General features: G+C 47.4%; 1 protein-coding gene across 2 annotated transcripts in view; it reads right to left on the bottom strand.

The window, feature by feature from the left end:
- Positions 1-15,160, bottom strand: part of TRIO (trio Rho guanine nucleotide exchange factor) — a 234,913-nt gene that overhangs the window by 153,313 nt on the left and 66,440 nt on the right. For both annotated transcript variants that reach the window (XM_040494140.1, XM_040494134.1), the window contains exon 10: positions 4,516-4,707. In XM_040494140.1, the coding sequence (XP_040350074.1) occupies positions 4,516-4,707 (192 nt within the window). The remainder of the gene's footprint in view (positions 1-4,515; positions 4,708-15,160) is intronic.

Here is a 15,160-nt window from a genome sequence, read left to right as displayed (position 1 = left end):
CCACCGTGAAAAACCAACAAATGACCGACACACACACAATACACACAAAAGCAGACATAGGTCTCTCTGCTGGTCCTTCATCTTTGTCCTGGCACATGACAGCTGGCCTGGGAGGCCCGTGGGGATGAGTGAACAAATGAATCAACAGTGGGAAAAAGCATCCAGGAGGACAGGAAGACAGGCAATACTGGGAGAGTTATAGTCAGAAGCGGTGTGAACAACATGCCAAAGGAGAGCAGAGAGACTGAGAGGTAGAAGGCAAAGGCAGGAGGAGGAAACTTCATGTTAGGCTCGTCGGCATTCTCTTAAATACTACTTCAAAAACATTTTAAACAAGAAACCAGGGAGTATCAGTCATCACGCCTTCTGAAAGGAGGGGTAAAACATCTCATGACTTGCTTTCAGAGGAGGAAAAAAAATGCAGGAAGGGTCCCAGGATGCTTCCAGATCTGGGGTGAAACTCCATCAACCACTTTCTGCATCCCACCTCAAGGTAGAAGATATTTCCTCTCTTCTCTCTTCCCAGGAATGGGTATTCTGTATTGCATCCTCTGGGATTAAGAGAGCAAGGCGTCCTGAGGTCTCGCTCAGAACCTAAGCGCTCGGTCGGCCACAACGCACAACCCTTGAGTCTCTCCCAGGTGGGGTTCTTAAGAAGAATTCCCGATCCAGCACCTTTAAACTTAGTGGTTAATGATGCCACCTTCGATTACGTGCTCATCAGTGAGCCAGAAATGTGCCACAAAAGAGACAGGCCAACAGCTGTGCTCCACGTAAAGCGAGAGATCACCACCACCATGCGTCTGGAGTGAGAAGTCCACCTGCACACCAGGAGAGCCTTTGAAAGCTAGCTACCAAAAAGCTTCATGTATTTGCCTAAATAAAAAAGACAACCCGCCTTTTCTATCTTCCTCTATGTAATTTTAAATTGCAGGGGTGCCTGGGTGGCTCAGTTGGTTGTGTGTCCAACTTCAGCTCAGGTCATGATCTCACAGTTCATGGGTTCAAGCCACGTGTCGGGCTCTGTGCTGACAGCTCAGAACCTGGAGCCTGCTTAGGATTCCGTGTTTCCCTCTCTCTCTGCCCCTCCCCTGTTCACACTCTGTCTCTCTCTCAAAAAGAAATAAACCCTAAAAGAAAAATTTGAATTGTATGATTTGCTTGAGAAAAATTAATTTAGACAGCATAAATCTTTTAGCAACCTTTCATTCCTCTGATATGTTAAACTGTTTAGTAACTTTATGCAAACACGTATTTAATTAGCATGACTTCCTTTACTTGGCCCTTCTGTCACTTTTAATCTCATTTTAAACTAATTAAATTTGTTCTAAACAAATCTGAATTTTCATTAAACGAATCTGAATTTTCATTAAATACCCAGTTTCACAACACAGTGACAGAAGAAATCATTCCTTCCCAAGAAAACCTACCAAGTACCCCTGTAGACGTTAAGGCCTAGATGCAGCACAGAGAAAGGAGACTGAGGAAAATTCTGGAGCTGGTCAGTAACAAATGAATCTACTATAAAAATGGCCGGGGCTAAAGACGAAGGCCAAGCACATCGCAGGGAAGAATTGAGCAGCGCTCCATGCCTGTGTGGCCAGCTTCACAGCATCTGAACTCCCGGCTGCCTGGGACCGCTAGGCACTCCCCCAACTGGTCAGCCGGGGCACCCTTCCTCGGCCTCAGGTCACTTTAGGGCACACATTTAAGAAGAACCCAGTCAGGGTACACACGCTAGTTTCTCTGCCACTGTGATAGTTTTCCATATAACAGGAATGAACGCACTGAAAATTCTCCAGTTGTAAAGGGAACCACTTAACCTTTAAAACAGATTTGAGGTCTCCTTGGTCTACCAACTTCATCAATTCTAGAAGTTCCTACGGTGTAAGTCAATGAAAACAAAATGTGTTTTCACTTTTAAATTCCCAAGCCTGGTAACAAGACAGATTCTACTGTTTGCTAACTGGAATGTTTTTATTATAAGATTCTTTTTCTTAAAAATGCTACTTATGTTATTAAAGCCAGTGAACTGAGACCCAGTCTCTGGGGAACAGCTCTTGCAAAACGCTTTCCTTCTAGTTTCCTTTAGTGTCTGCTTTCTGAAAACTGTAACCAAGCTGAAAAGGTGATGTAAATCATATATACTGCTTCACGAAGTCTTCTCCGTCCTAAAGTCAAGCTAAATCTTTACAAATCCTGCTTCAGAATATTCCTTGGCACGTCACAGAGACAAACAGCAGATTAGGGACACGCGGTGGCAGACCTTCCTCTGTCTCCAGAGGCACAGGCTACCCGAGGCCACGGCGCCCCCTGCGGCTCAAGTGACAAGCTTCACCCCCCAGCCACTGTGCTTCCCTAGGAGGGGGCTGCTCGGAGCTATTTGCTGCCGTCTGTCTGTCTGTCTGCCGCACCTGGAAGAGCGAAGGCACAGTCTGCTTTTTCACACACATCACCTTCTCCCTCTCGGCCTGGGTGTCCAAATGCATGAGGTAAAGAGTTGCTGACATCAACATTGAAGGGAAAGAGAGAGAAACACACAACTGTACTGCAACAGGTGGGCATAAAGAAAGTTCCAGAAGGTGCAGGGGAAACAGCTGACCCTGCCTGGAGCAGTGAAGGGAAGCTATATACCCAAGTTTCGGGGGCGCCCGAGTGTCACAGGTTTGGGGACACTGCTGAGTGTGACAGGCTGCAGGCAAAGTGGAGACCGGACCATTAGGATGCAGAGAGGTTTCAGGCCAGTGCCCCACGTACATAAGGAATCACTGATGGTTCAAAAGCAAGGCTATGACCCGATCAAATTTCTATTTCTGTGGCAGCATTGCAGGAGGCTGGAGCGAGAGCGGCCAGAGGCAGGGACACCCACTTGGTGGCTACGGCCTGACCCGAGCTGAGGGAAGAACTCACAGCTGGCTGCACCCGTGACCAGAAACCGCTGCGGACAATCGTACCATTGGTAAGTCTCCTCAGAATTACCATGTGTCCTCAGAAAAAAACCAAAAACCTTCTTTTGGGGCACCTGGCTGGCTCAGTCAGATAAATGTCCGACTCTTGGTTTCGGCTCAGGTCCCGATCTCACAACTGGTGAGTTCAAGCCTTGAGTCGGGCTTCACTGTAAGTGAAGAGCCTGCTTGGGATTCTCTGTCTCCCTTTCTCTGCCCCTCCCAGCTTGTTCTCGGTCTCTCTCTGTCTGTCTCTCTCTCTCAAAAATAAACAAGCGTTAAAAAAAAAGCAGTTTCTTTGTAAATACCGTAAAGTCTTTTTTAGTTATGGCATTATTAAGGGCAGGCAGAGAAGCTGGCAGCAGTGGTGTTCTGCTCTGAGAGCCTCCCCAGGCCCACACAGCGCCAGCTGCTGCAGGAAGGGCTGCCTGCGCAGCAGAGGACGGCAGAGCCCATCACCGGCCTGGGTGGGCCAAGGTCTCAGGGTCTGTCTCCAGGCTGCCACACAGGCTCGCAGAGTTTCAGAGTAAGAGGGAAGTATGGGTTTCTGGGTGCCAAGCCTTTACGTGATGAATGGCCTGGGTGACAACTAACTGCCCAAGATCCAGAACTGGCGGTGAGGTTCCTTCCCTTTGAGCACAGCTCCCGCTTCCTGGTCTCTGACGCCCCTCCCGCGGTTCTCGGGCAGCCCTACGCTTTCCAGATCCTTCTTCCCAGCCTGCGTCTATAAGCTTTCATGTGCTCAATCTCAGATCACCTGGAAGGGCTCCTCATCTCCAATTTACAAAGAGCTGTGAAGTAGAGAGGTTTTTTTTTCCCTTCACAAGAAGATGCAGTAAAAGTTGACATCTTTAGTCAATTTGTAGTCCTACCGAAAACTTTAGATTACGTCTTTTTTCTCCTGAAAAGCTACATAAGCTTAATTGTAATTTTGTAGGATTTCTCCTAAGAATAACATACACGTACACAAGGTATAATTAGTATCCACCTATTTTCATGTACCAAATAACATGATCTTTTACAATGACAAGAGCATACCTATGAAGTCAGCACTAGTATCCCGATGGCCATGTTGGGTTTGGCACATTTAAGTTCAATATTACGTAGAATTCACTTTTATCATGATCTGAGAGTGGTCACACAGTCTGATAAAATCATGTCAACCATGACACTGGCCACATGACAGCCTTACCCACGGAAAGGAAACCAAGCTGTGACCACAGTCACAGCTAAGATGGACATGCTCCATCCTCTCTCTAAGTTAAAGACCCCTCTACCAGCTCCAGGCTTCCCTGCTCACCTCCTACTCCACACCCTTCCCTGGCCAGCCCAGGCCTCACGGGTCCACTCCTGATAGACACGCAGGCTTCCACGCAGGTGAAGACAAGCAAGGAGCCAGCAGCCTAGAGCACAGTCCCCCATGCATGCCGACCCGCTCAGGTCGAAAGCCTTTGTCTCATGGCTCACCACCTCCGGTCCACTTTCTCACATCACAACCAGTCCACACTCTTCCCAAGGGGTTCCAAGGGCCTTTCAGAGCCAGGCTCCATCGTGCGTCCCAATGCCTTACCTCCTTGACATGGCTGTGAAACGAGACCGACATGTCCAGCAGGATCTTCCGCTGCTCGACACGCCGAACAAAATCTTGTATCCGGTCTTCAAGCTGATGGGCAGCCTGATAAATCTCTTCTGGGTCACATTCCCCGGTCTGCGCCAGCTGTTCTGCTGCTTCCAGTAATTTATCCGCGTTGGTATATGTGTTCTGCACAAGAGAAAATCCAGAGAAATAGAAGGTGAATTAGAAAAAAACCCAGCTGGCCATCACACATGGCAACTGAGTCACTTTGGAACACTCCAGATCATTGCTGCAAATGAAACAGAAAAAATATGAAGGGAAGAGATGAGTTAAGGAGTTCAGTATACCTCTATCAGCAGCCTTTTCCATTACTGTTCTAGATTGTTAAACTCTGAGCCTTCCCTCTGAAGCGGAGGCAGCTGTGGCTGTCCCATGACTCACAGAGGGCTTTCGGCTTTGTGCTGCTGCACATCCAGAAGATAGCACACAGCACAAATGCCCACTTCACTTTCCCTTCCAGTCTTATGACGGAGTGCAGAGTTCCAGTTTTGTCTTTCAGTATGACATATGGTTTTATAATTCCCCAAGTGCAAGTGGCAAGACTGGGTTCCAAGTACAAGTTGCTGTCTTCTTTAACATGTTTCTACTTACCGGTAATTCTGTGCTTCTCTCTCTTCTACTTAAGAACACATACTTTTTTAAATTTTTTTTTTTTTTTTCAACGTTTATTTATTTTTGGGACAGAGAGAGACAGAGCATGAATGGGGGAGGGGCAGAGAGAGAGGGAGACACAGAATCGGAAGCAGGCTCCAGGCTCTGAGCCATCAGCCCAGAGCCTGACGCGGGGCTCGAACTCACGGACCGCGAGATCGCGACCTGGCTGAAGTCGGACGCTTAACCGACTGCGCCACCCAGGCGCCCCAAGAACACATACTTTTTTGAGAAAAAGGAAATAACCATAATGGCTTATACAAACTAGCTAGAGTTTTAGAGAGCTTAAAGTTATGTGTAAATAGGTATCTAAAATACCCTGAGAATTACTCCATTTTGATCCATGATAAATGAAAGGCTGCAAATGGGTTCCCCAAATAAAGAGGTGTACCAGAGAGCCGCCCCTGCTCATGGAAATGCTGGAGAGAAGGCAGGCCGGCAGGGGCCGGGGGCAGCCAAGAGTGGGAGGGCTTCAGCAACGTGCAAGAACAGAGGGAAGGCCCGTAGAGCAGGCTGAGGTCCCTTTTAGAAACAGGCTGTGTCCTCTGTCCTTCTCGAACATGTCAGTCCTGCAGCTGAGCAGGGGCAGCGTCTCATCAGTGGACAGAGTGTGGGGCAGTGTCCCTGCAGAAAGCCTGTGCCTGGGAAGGATGAGGGCGCCCCTGCATGGGCAGCCTCCCACTGGGGGGACATCCATCTACTGAAACAACACATTAAGGATAAGGAGGGGCAGTGTCCTTAGTTCAGAAAAGGGAGTTACAGATGTGGAAAAGGAGAAAAGCTGAGCTAGCCCTATAGTACCAGGCTGGAATTAGACGGATGCGTGTGATACATGGTTCTACAGACACATGTGGGAATGTTTGCGTTTGTACACACACACACACACACACACACACACACACACACAGACACTCCTCTTTCCCTCCTCCAATGAGAAGGCCCAAGAGTAGCCACGGCCCAACAGCAGTTAAGCATTCCTAGTACCCAGATTTCTACCTGGAATGGCCATTCTCCTCTACAAGGAACCAGGGCTCTTGGAGATATGGCTGACTCGAGGTTGGGATGGGACAAAGCACAAGATGAGCCTGAAATATCTTACTGTATCCAGAAGGAAGGAGATGCTTGAGAACAATGTGGGTAGGTCAGGCCACAGAGGTTAGCTTGAGGGGGCTCCCACTGGCCAAATCAGGGACGATCTGAGAGTAAACAGTGAGACTAACAGAGTATAAGCCACCAATGCAAAGGAAAGCACGAGTCCATACGGACATAAGTAAATAAATAAAACTAGACGAGGAACAGGATATTTATACAATTTCAAAGGAGCTCCCCACTAAGTGCTTGTTAATTACCGAGGGGGAGAGACTCATCCCACAGTGGAGAAGCCTGGCAGACACCACTTCAACCCAGAAGTTAACACGAGAACCACAGGTAGTGGGACAAATGAAAACTGGGTGTCGCCCAATGGGACAGCACAAGGACACGGCAGCGTGTCTAGCACACACCCAGCCGAAGACCTATAACTGGAGTCTAATCATGAGGAAGCATCAGGCAAACCCAAAGGGAGGAGCATTCTCCAAAATAATGGGCCTGAAATCCTCCAAAGGTCAGAAAAGTTTAGGCACAACCAAGGAGGTGCTACCAACACAAGGACCTTGGAAATGCGACCACTTGATGCCACCGGTGATTGTGCACCGGGTCCTTCAGCCGTAAGGACATGCCGGGGGCTGAGGGTTACAAGGTAGGCACGTCGCAGTGCTAGCCTCCTGATTCTGACAGTGATATGTGGGTGCACAGAACAGCGTCCCTCCTTGGTGGGAAAAGGACGCTAAAGTCAGCAGTTCAAGGAGAGTTATGTTCTCTGTGCTATCTGTCCAATGTCCCTGCAAGTTGAAAAAACATTGAAAGCAGCTATAAATGCAGCATGGTAAGTATGAGATGGTCTCAGTAAGGAGGACGCTGACGCACAGAAACAGAGGGAGGGGTTCCCCTGGCACCAGGGTGGGGGTGCAATGCCCCACCCCACACAGGCCACAAGCAGCATCTACGGGGAATTTAACCTTGACAATAAAAACTAACTGAAAGCAGTCTGTTCTGTTGTCATCAGCACAGGCTGAACACCCAGCTCTCCCAGCTCTCCACGAGCCACTGTCCTGAGCCCTTGCTGCACCTCGGGTGTGAGCCCGACCACAGCCCCTGCCGCAGGTAAGGAAATGAGGCCCGCGGGGCAGTCACGAGGCCCAGAGGACAAGGTTGGCGGGCGTGGGAGCAGGAGTCGGCCCGGTCTGAGGGTGCGGACTGTGCCCACGACCCCCCACGGACTGTTCGGCTCGCAGGAGCCCCCCCGGCAGGGCTTCAGGCAGCACCGTGAGCGTGCTGCTGCGGGGTAAGGTTCACCACTGCCTCTGCCCGTCAACGTCAACCGGAACCACCATCTTCGGGGGACTTCTCTTTTTGGTATTCTTCACTATCAACACAGGATCTTTCAGAGTTCTCTTTAGAAATGAGCAAAGAGATGTCAAAGGATCCCTTAAAATATACTAATTATGACCAGAATTGGAAAATGCGCATACATACATTTTGCATATTCTTTGGAAACAATTATCTGAAGTAATTCGAAAGCACAGTCAGTTCCCTGTCTGAATGCAGAACTTACCAGCGCATGAAAGGGCTGTCTGTACATTCAACACAACATATTTGGAAGCTCAGTTATAACAATCCCTACACAGAGAGACAGTGACACGGCCCACTTCAAAAGAGCTTTGGAAAGCAGAAGCGTGACTCTGGACCGCCGCATGGCCGAGACCCAGTCCAGCAGCCTGCCAGGGAGGACCGTGACAAGAAGCCCTCCACACGCAGACATCACGCTGCTCGAGGCCTCCGGGTGCCAGGATGGAAGGACTCACGGCAGAGGCCAGAGCTCCAACACCAGTCACGTCACAGACTCGGTGCCCCTGAGCCACAGGCTGCAGACACTGCTGCCTTACAGATGGATGAGGAGGCATAATGTCCTGATGAGGATGCTATTAACAATAAAAAGTAAGGGCAGAAACTCTTGGAGGCAAGAGGAGCCTAAGCAGACAGGACAGCCACATGCCACGCGGCATCCTGGAGGCGGCCCTGGAAACAGGGGGAAGCTTAGGGAATCTGAACAAAGGAAGGGCTTCAGTTCACAGCAGCAGCTCAGTATCCGACAACTATAACAAACGTGCCATAGTAAGAAAGTAACCATAAGGGAAGCCGGGGACAGGGTATGGGAACTCTCCCCATCATTTTCACAACTTTTCGGTAAACCTAAAACTGGTCTAAAAAATAAAGTATATTTAAAAAATACACGTGGTTAGCAATCCCCATCAAAATAACACCAGCATTCTTCACAAAGCTAGAACAAATAATTCTAAATTTATATGGAACCACAAAAGATCCTGAATAGCCAAAGTTAATGTTGAAAAAGAAAACCAAAGCTGGAGGCATCACAATCCTGGACTTCAAGCTATACTACAAAGCTGTAATCGTCAAGACAGTATGGTACTGGCACAAGAACAGACACTCAGATCAATGGAACAGAGAACCCAGAAATGGACCCACAAACGTATGGCCGACTAATCTTTGACAAAACAGGAAAGAATAACCAATGGAATAAAGACAATCTCTTCAGCAAGTGGTGCTGGGAAAACTGGACAGCCACATGCAGAAAAATGAACCTGGACCACTTTTCTTACATCATACACAAAAATAAACTCAAAATGGATGAAAGACCTAAATGTAAGACACGAAGTCATCGAAATCCTAGAGAAGAAAGCAAGCAAAAAACCTCTTTGACCTCAGCCACAGCAACTTCTTACTCAACCCGTCTCTGGAGGCAAGGGAAACAAAAGCAAAAATGAACTATTGGGACCTCATCAAAATAAAAAGCTTCTTTCTGCACAGCAAAGGAAACAATCAGCAAAACTAAAAGGCAATCAACAGGATGGGAGAAGATATTTGCAAACGACATATCAGATAAAGGCTTAGTATCCAAAATCTATAGAGAATTTACCAAACTCAACACCCAAAAGTCAAATAATCCAGTGAAGAAATGGGCAAAAGACACGATATGGACACTTCTCCAAAGAAGACATCCAGATGGCCAACTGACACATGAAAAAATGCTCAACATCACTCATCATCAGGGAAATACAAATCAAAACCACAATGAGATACCACCTCACACCTGTCAGAATGGCTAACATTAAGAACTCAGGCAACAACAGATGTTGGCAAGGATGCGGAGAAAGAGGATCTCTTTTGCGTTGTTGGTGGCAATGCAAGCTGGTGCAGCCACTCTGGAAAACAGGATGGAGGGTCCTCAAAAAACTAAAAATAGAACTACCCTATGTCCCAGCAATTGCACTGCTAGGTATTTATCCAAAGGATACAGGTGTGCTGTTTCAAATGGGCACATGCACCCCAATGTTTATAGCAGCACTATCAACAATAGCCAAAATATGGAAAGAGCCCAAATGTCCACTGAGAGATGAATGGATAAAGAAGATGTGGTATGTATGTATGTATGTATGTATGTGTGTGTGTGTACACACACACACACACACACACACACACAATGGAGTATTACTCGGCAATCAAAAAGAATGAAATCTTGCCATTTGCAACTACGTGGGTGGAACTGGAGGGTATTATGCTAAGCGAAATTAGTCAAAGACATCCTATGACTTCACTCATGTGAGGAATTTAAGATACAAAACAGATGAACACAAGGGAAGAGAAGCAAAAATAATGTAAAAACAGGGAGGGGGTCAAAACATAAAAGACTCTAAATATAGAGAACAGAGGGTTGTTGGAGGGGTTGTGTGTGTGGGGGGGGAATGGGCTAAATGGGTAAGGGGCATTAAGGAATCTACTCCTGAAATCATTGTTGCACTATATGCTAACTAACTTGGATATAAACTTAAAAAATAAATAGAAAACAAAGAAAAAAATTTCATCAACAGGAAATTAAATAAACTGTGGTTTTTTAGTACAACAAAATATCATGTAGATATTAATAACCCCCCCCAAAAAAATATATGTTTATGTAGTTGACCCTTGAACAACGCATGTTTGAACTGCATGGGTCCAAACGTACATGAATTTTTTTTTCTGATAAATACAGTACTGCAAATATACCTTCCTTATGTTTTATTAACATTTTCTTTTCTAGCTTACTTTAGCATAAGACTATGGTATAGAACACATACAACATACAAAATATGTTAATTGACTATTTATGTGATCAATCAGTAAGGCTTCCTGCCCACAGTAGGGCTATTTGTGAAGTTTTGGGGAGTCAAAAGTTATATGTGTAATTTCAACTGCACGGAGGGCTGGGAACCCTCGCCCCATGTTGTTCAAGGTTCAGCTGCATGTGTGTATATGTATGCAACACATACACACATAAATAGCACATTTTCTTAAAAATTTTAATGTTATTTTTGAGAGAGAGAAACAGAGAGTATGGTGGGGGGGGGGGCGAAGAGAGGGAGGGAGACACAGAGTTTGAAGCAGGCTCCAGGCTTCAGCTATCAGCACAGAGCTCGACGTGCGGCTCGAATTCACAAACTGTGAGACCATGACCTGAGCAGAAGTTGAACGCTTAACCAACTGAGTCACCCAGGCGCCGCATGCATAGCAGCTTTTTTTTAAAAAGCTTTCACCTGTTGGGGCACCTGGGTGGTTCAGTCGGTTAAGCATCTGACTCTAGGTTTTGGCCCAGGCCGTGACCTCACAGTTCATGAGACTGAGCTCCACGTCAGGCTCTGCCCTGAAAGTGCAGAGCCTGCTTGGGATTCTCTCTCTCTCTCTCTCTCTCTCTCTCTCTCTCTCTCTGCTCTTCCCTTCCCCACTTGCACACACTCTCTCTCAAAAATAAACATTAAAAAAAAAAGTTTTCACCTGTGAAACAATTCTTGAGCAGTTTCTACAGTGACCTCACCCAGACGTCTTCTCGTGAGAGGCTGGCTCGGGGCCACTCGGTGCAGCCCCTGGGCACAGAGCAAGCTCTCCCTGCGAAGCTAACAGCATCAAGAGCCCCTGCTACAGAGGATCCCACACGCTGCCTACGAAGGTTCTCTGACCATCGGAGGCTCAATGTGAGGTGACTTTTCTGGGGGTGATGGCTTCATGGAGACCTCTGCTGCCCCCCACAGAGCCTCACCCGGGAGTGGCTCTGCATCTCTGAGCAGAGGATGACGGGGCTTCAGCACTGAAAGAAGCCAAGAGAGGATCATGCTTAGGCTGCACACACACTTTTTTTAGGTGCTAAATCCTGTTTTCTATTGTCACCACAGCCATGAAGTCGCTTACGTCGCATGTGTGATAGGAGGATCCAGACGTGATACTGCCTCCCAACACTGAACATTTTGTTTCTGAAGGCTTTTCCACCTCTTTTCCAGCAGGGAAGGATATCTGAGACAATAATTGCCACAAACGAACAAGTACATGTTTTAATTTTGAAGGACACTAAAGAGCATTTACTCAGCCCCACTTCTCACTTCACACTTCAGGAAATGAGCCCACACGACAGATTCCATGGCTTTCCCTCAGGCCCCAGGAGGCGCTGGTGGAACCAGGGTCAGCATGCAGGGTCTCTGACACCCACGGCCTTCCTGCGGCCAGAACACACCCGGGACCCGCGTGCCACAGAAGAAAACAGATTTCCAACGCGCTGATGGGCATACTGATCACACACGCTGACCTCGGAGCCGCCGGCCCAGGCGCAGCAAGCCCCACCACGAGGACGGCGAGCACGCGAGGCGCAAAGGGGAAGTAACTTGCCCAAGTGAGTCAGGAGGGCCAGGATTGTACAGACAACAAATGCCCAGGCCAGGGTTCCTCTTGCAAGGGGAAATTCTGAACTTCAATTTCTGCTCAAGGGGAGGTGGTGTCAGGGAGATGTTTTAGAGCCTGAAGAGGCCAGACCGCTCCTCCCTTCTGCCTGCCATCCTGTCTCCGAGGGCATCTCTCTGTGGGTCCAGTCCTTCCTCGGAGAGGTGGGCCACCATTCCCAGTGCTGAGGATTAGAAGAGACAGTGTAAGGGCTGGGCCAGGGTGAGGGCTGATCGGTTTCCTCTTTTCTGGAGAAGTAAATTAAAATTGCGTAAGTGCTGGGACTCAGGAAACACTGCAGGGCAGTTCAGACCTTCCTTTCCCTACAGACCCTTGACTGCAACAGTCTGGGACTACCAGAAGATGGCCAGAGGCGACATTTACATAGAATCCAGTGAAAAAGATGGGTTTTCTTGATCTCATTTCAAGGAATAAACACTTCTATTCCATTTCTTTTGTTTTAAAAAACAACAAAGTATGCATATGGAAAACTCTCGAGGTCTTTTATAATAATGTGATAAACAAGAATGATGAGCCAGTACGTCTACAATCCATACTAAAAACCCCAGTGTCCTTAATTGTTTAATCGGCCCATTAAGTCCCGGGAATCAAAGCACAGGACACAAGCCTGCCCCCCACCCTGGCCAAACAGGTGATACGGAGCTGAAATGCACTACAACACGATCAAACTCATAATGCTAAGAGCAGAACTGAAAAAGTCTATATGCCATATATTTAGGTACAGCAAAAAAGTGACTACTGACTGCTATCTACACGTGCTAGCATTTTACCAGAGAAATAATTCTGTGGGGAGCAGAAAAGGGGAAGGTTCTAGGCAAGGAACTGACACATATGAGCACCTGCTGAGTGCCAGGCATATTGTTTATGCAGTCTTATCCCAGCTACCTGGTGAAGGTAGCAATTAGGTATTGTTTTACAGGTAGGAAAACTGAGGCTTGGGTAGATTGAGGAACTTGCCCATGGTCATGAAAGCAGTGGAGGCATTAATAAAGCGAAGAAGTGTTTTTAAAAGGGAAATTGGAGATCTTGTAAGCACATGCCAACCTGAAAGAAACCCCTGATAGTAGACACCAGCCCTAAATTCTCCACTACTAATTTATTTTAAAAGAGAAAACACTACATCTTATGTTTCAAAACAATCACACAGCAAGATGGAAGCCTCGTGTACAGGAGCAAGCATCCACTAACTGTAGCCAATCAGAAATTCAGGGCATATGCTAAAAACGTGGAAGCATTCTGTGTATTCACATGCTAAGGACCAGGTATCCGCAAAAGAGGACCATGAGTTCAGAAGCGACCAGGGAATCGGGAGAATGCACTTGATAATCTGCAGAAAATCTTGCCCAAACGTAATGTCTCCTGCTTTCCTAAATGCTACACTTCCTGATCCTGGAAGACGAGATGATTCCATGGCACATATAAAGTTGTTGACAGAATCGGCTTCATGGAGAACACGATCACGACAGGCTACACCTTCGAAAGGCGATCTGAATCTCGGGAGGTAAGCACACGGGAGGGAAGGCAGTGTAAGCTCGCAGGACAGACACCCGTGGGAAGACGCCGTGCCAGAGATTTACTAATCGCATCCAAGACATCTGTGCTCCCCAAACCAGCTTCTTCCTTGAACCAGAGTTTTCTGGGCTTGACTGGCTGTTGTAATCACAGCTTCTGAAATCTAAAAAGGCATGCTAACTTGAATACCCACTTAGAAGGTAAAAGAGAAAACGCCTGCCAAAGAGCATCTCCCTTTGCACAGTCATCTTCAGAGAGCTTCGTGTGGAAAGCGTGGATTTCTTCTTTAAAGCTCCTGCGTGAAGACGAGCTGCGACGTGCTGCACGCGCCACCCTGGAAATGCGTCGGCAAGAAGAAATACCTACTCACGATCGCTGTACAACACGGAGGAGGAGTGGATCTTCACATCAGTAGAGAGGAGGTTCCAGAGTGCTGGCAAAACTGATCCACGTGCCTCCTGCTGTGACCCTGGTGCCTGAAACAAAGCCCCAGCCGGGGGCTCCCTCGGAGCCTGGTGCCTGCAGACGCTGTGCCAGGCTGTGCAACCCGTTTCCACCAAGCTAATCCGACCCTCCTCTCGGGTTCCTCCTTCCCGGAACGCCAGAATTGTTCTCCATAATAAATCTATGTTTAGTATGTTTTAAATGAATTCAACCGTACGACTTTCACCACTTCCTTTTCGGGTCTGGTTACGTTACTTCATCGTATGCCTCAAGTCAGTGTTTTGAAGAAGTTGACTGTACGAAAAGTGTAGTACATAAATTGCTAATTCTAGAGCTCTAAAGACCATTTAGAATTCATCCCACAAAGGACCCTTCAAAACACAACCCTAAGAACAACGTAGTCAACCTTGAGCAAGTACAGAGCAAGTGCAAAAAGGAAGTCTCTTCTCCTTAAACCTCCCCGAATGGTTTTACTTTTGTGAAAATGTTCCAGAAAGTGAAACATGGCCCCTTGTTAAGCACTAACAATACCTCTGCTCCCATATTTAAGGTGCCTCCAAAGGCCATCCTGCCCCCAAAATACACAAATATAAAAATATAAATATAAATAAAAATATAAATATAAACTTAGGTCTCTGCCGTAATCGCTTCTGTTGTAATTTGTTTGGACAGAAATCTGTCAAAGAGGGGAGGGCAGAGAAGAAAAGGTGGTAGAGCTCCCTCCAGGGGCCTCACTCCCAGTGCTGCAGCAAGACCGAGGAGGTAGTTCCTTGGGAAGAGCCAGAAAGCCTCAATGAATGAAGCTACACACACAACGTGTAGTTCTGCCTCGATACCAAGGCCACCGTCTGTGTGTGTCCAGACCAAATCCACTGCACACGGTCTTAACAAAGCCAGGCTCCTTATGGAGCTGTCTCGCAGCCAAGAGGTCTTCTGGCTTCAAATACTAGTAAAAAGCAATCTTTATTAACCACGGTGCAGGGACCAGAAAAAGAAGTCCACCCTATATCTCCAGATCTTATGCACCCCCCCCCCATTTTATTTGTGGCCAGTTCTTAATCACACGGGGCCGTCCCTCTACCTACATGGC

The sequence above is a fragment of the Herpailurus yagouaroundi genome, unplaced genomic scaffold (assembly GCF_014898765.1).
Source record: "Herpailurus yagouaroundi ecotype Mexico unplaced genomic scaffold, PumYag 29, whole genome shotgun sequence".
Classification (NCBI taxonomy): Eukaryota; Metazoa; Chordata; class Mammalia; order Carnivora; family Felidae; genus Herpailurus; species Herpailurus yagouaroundi.
This window is presented reverse-complemented; position numbering and strand designations above follow the sequence as displayed.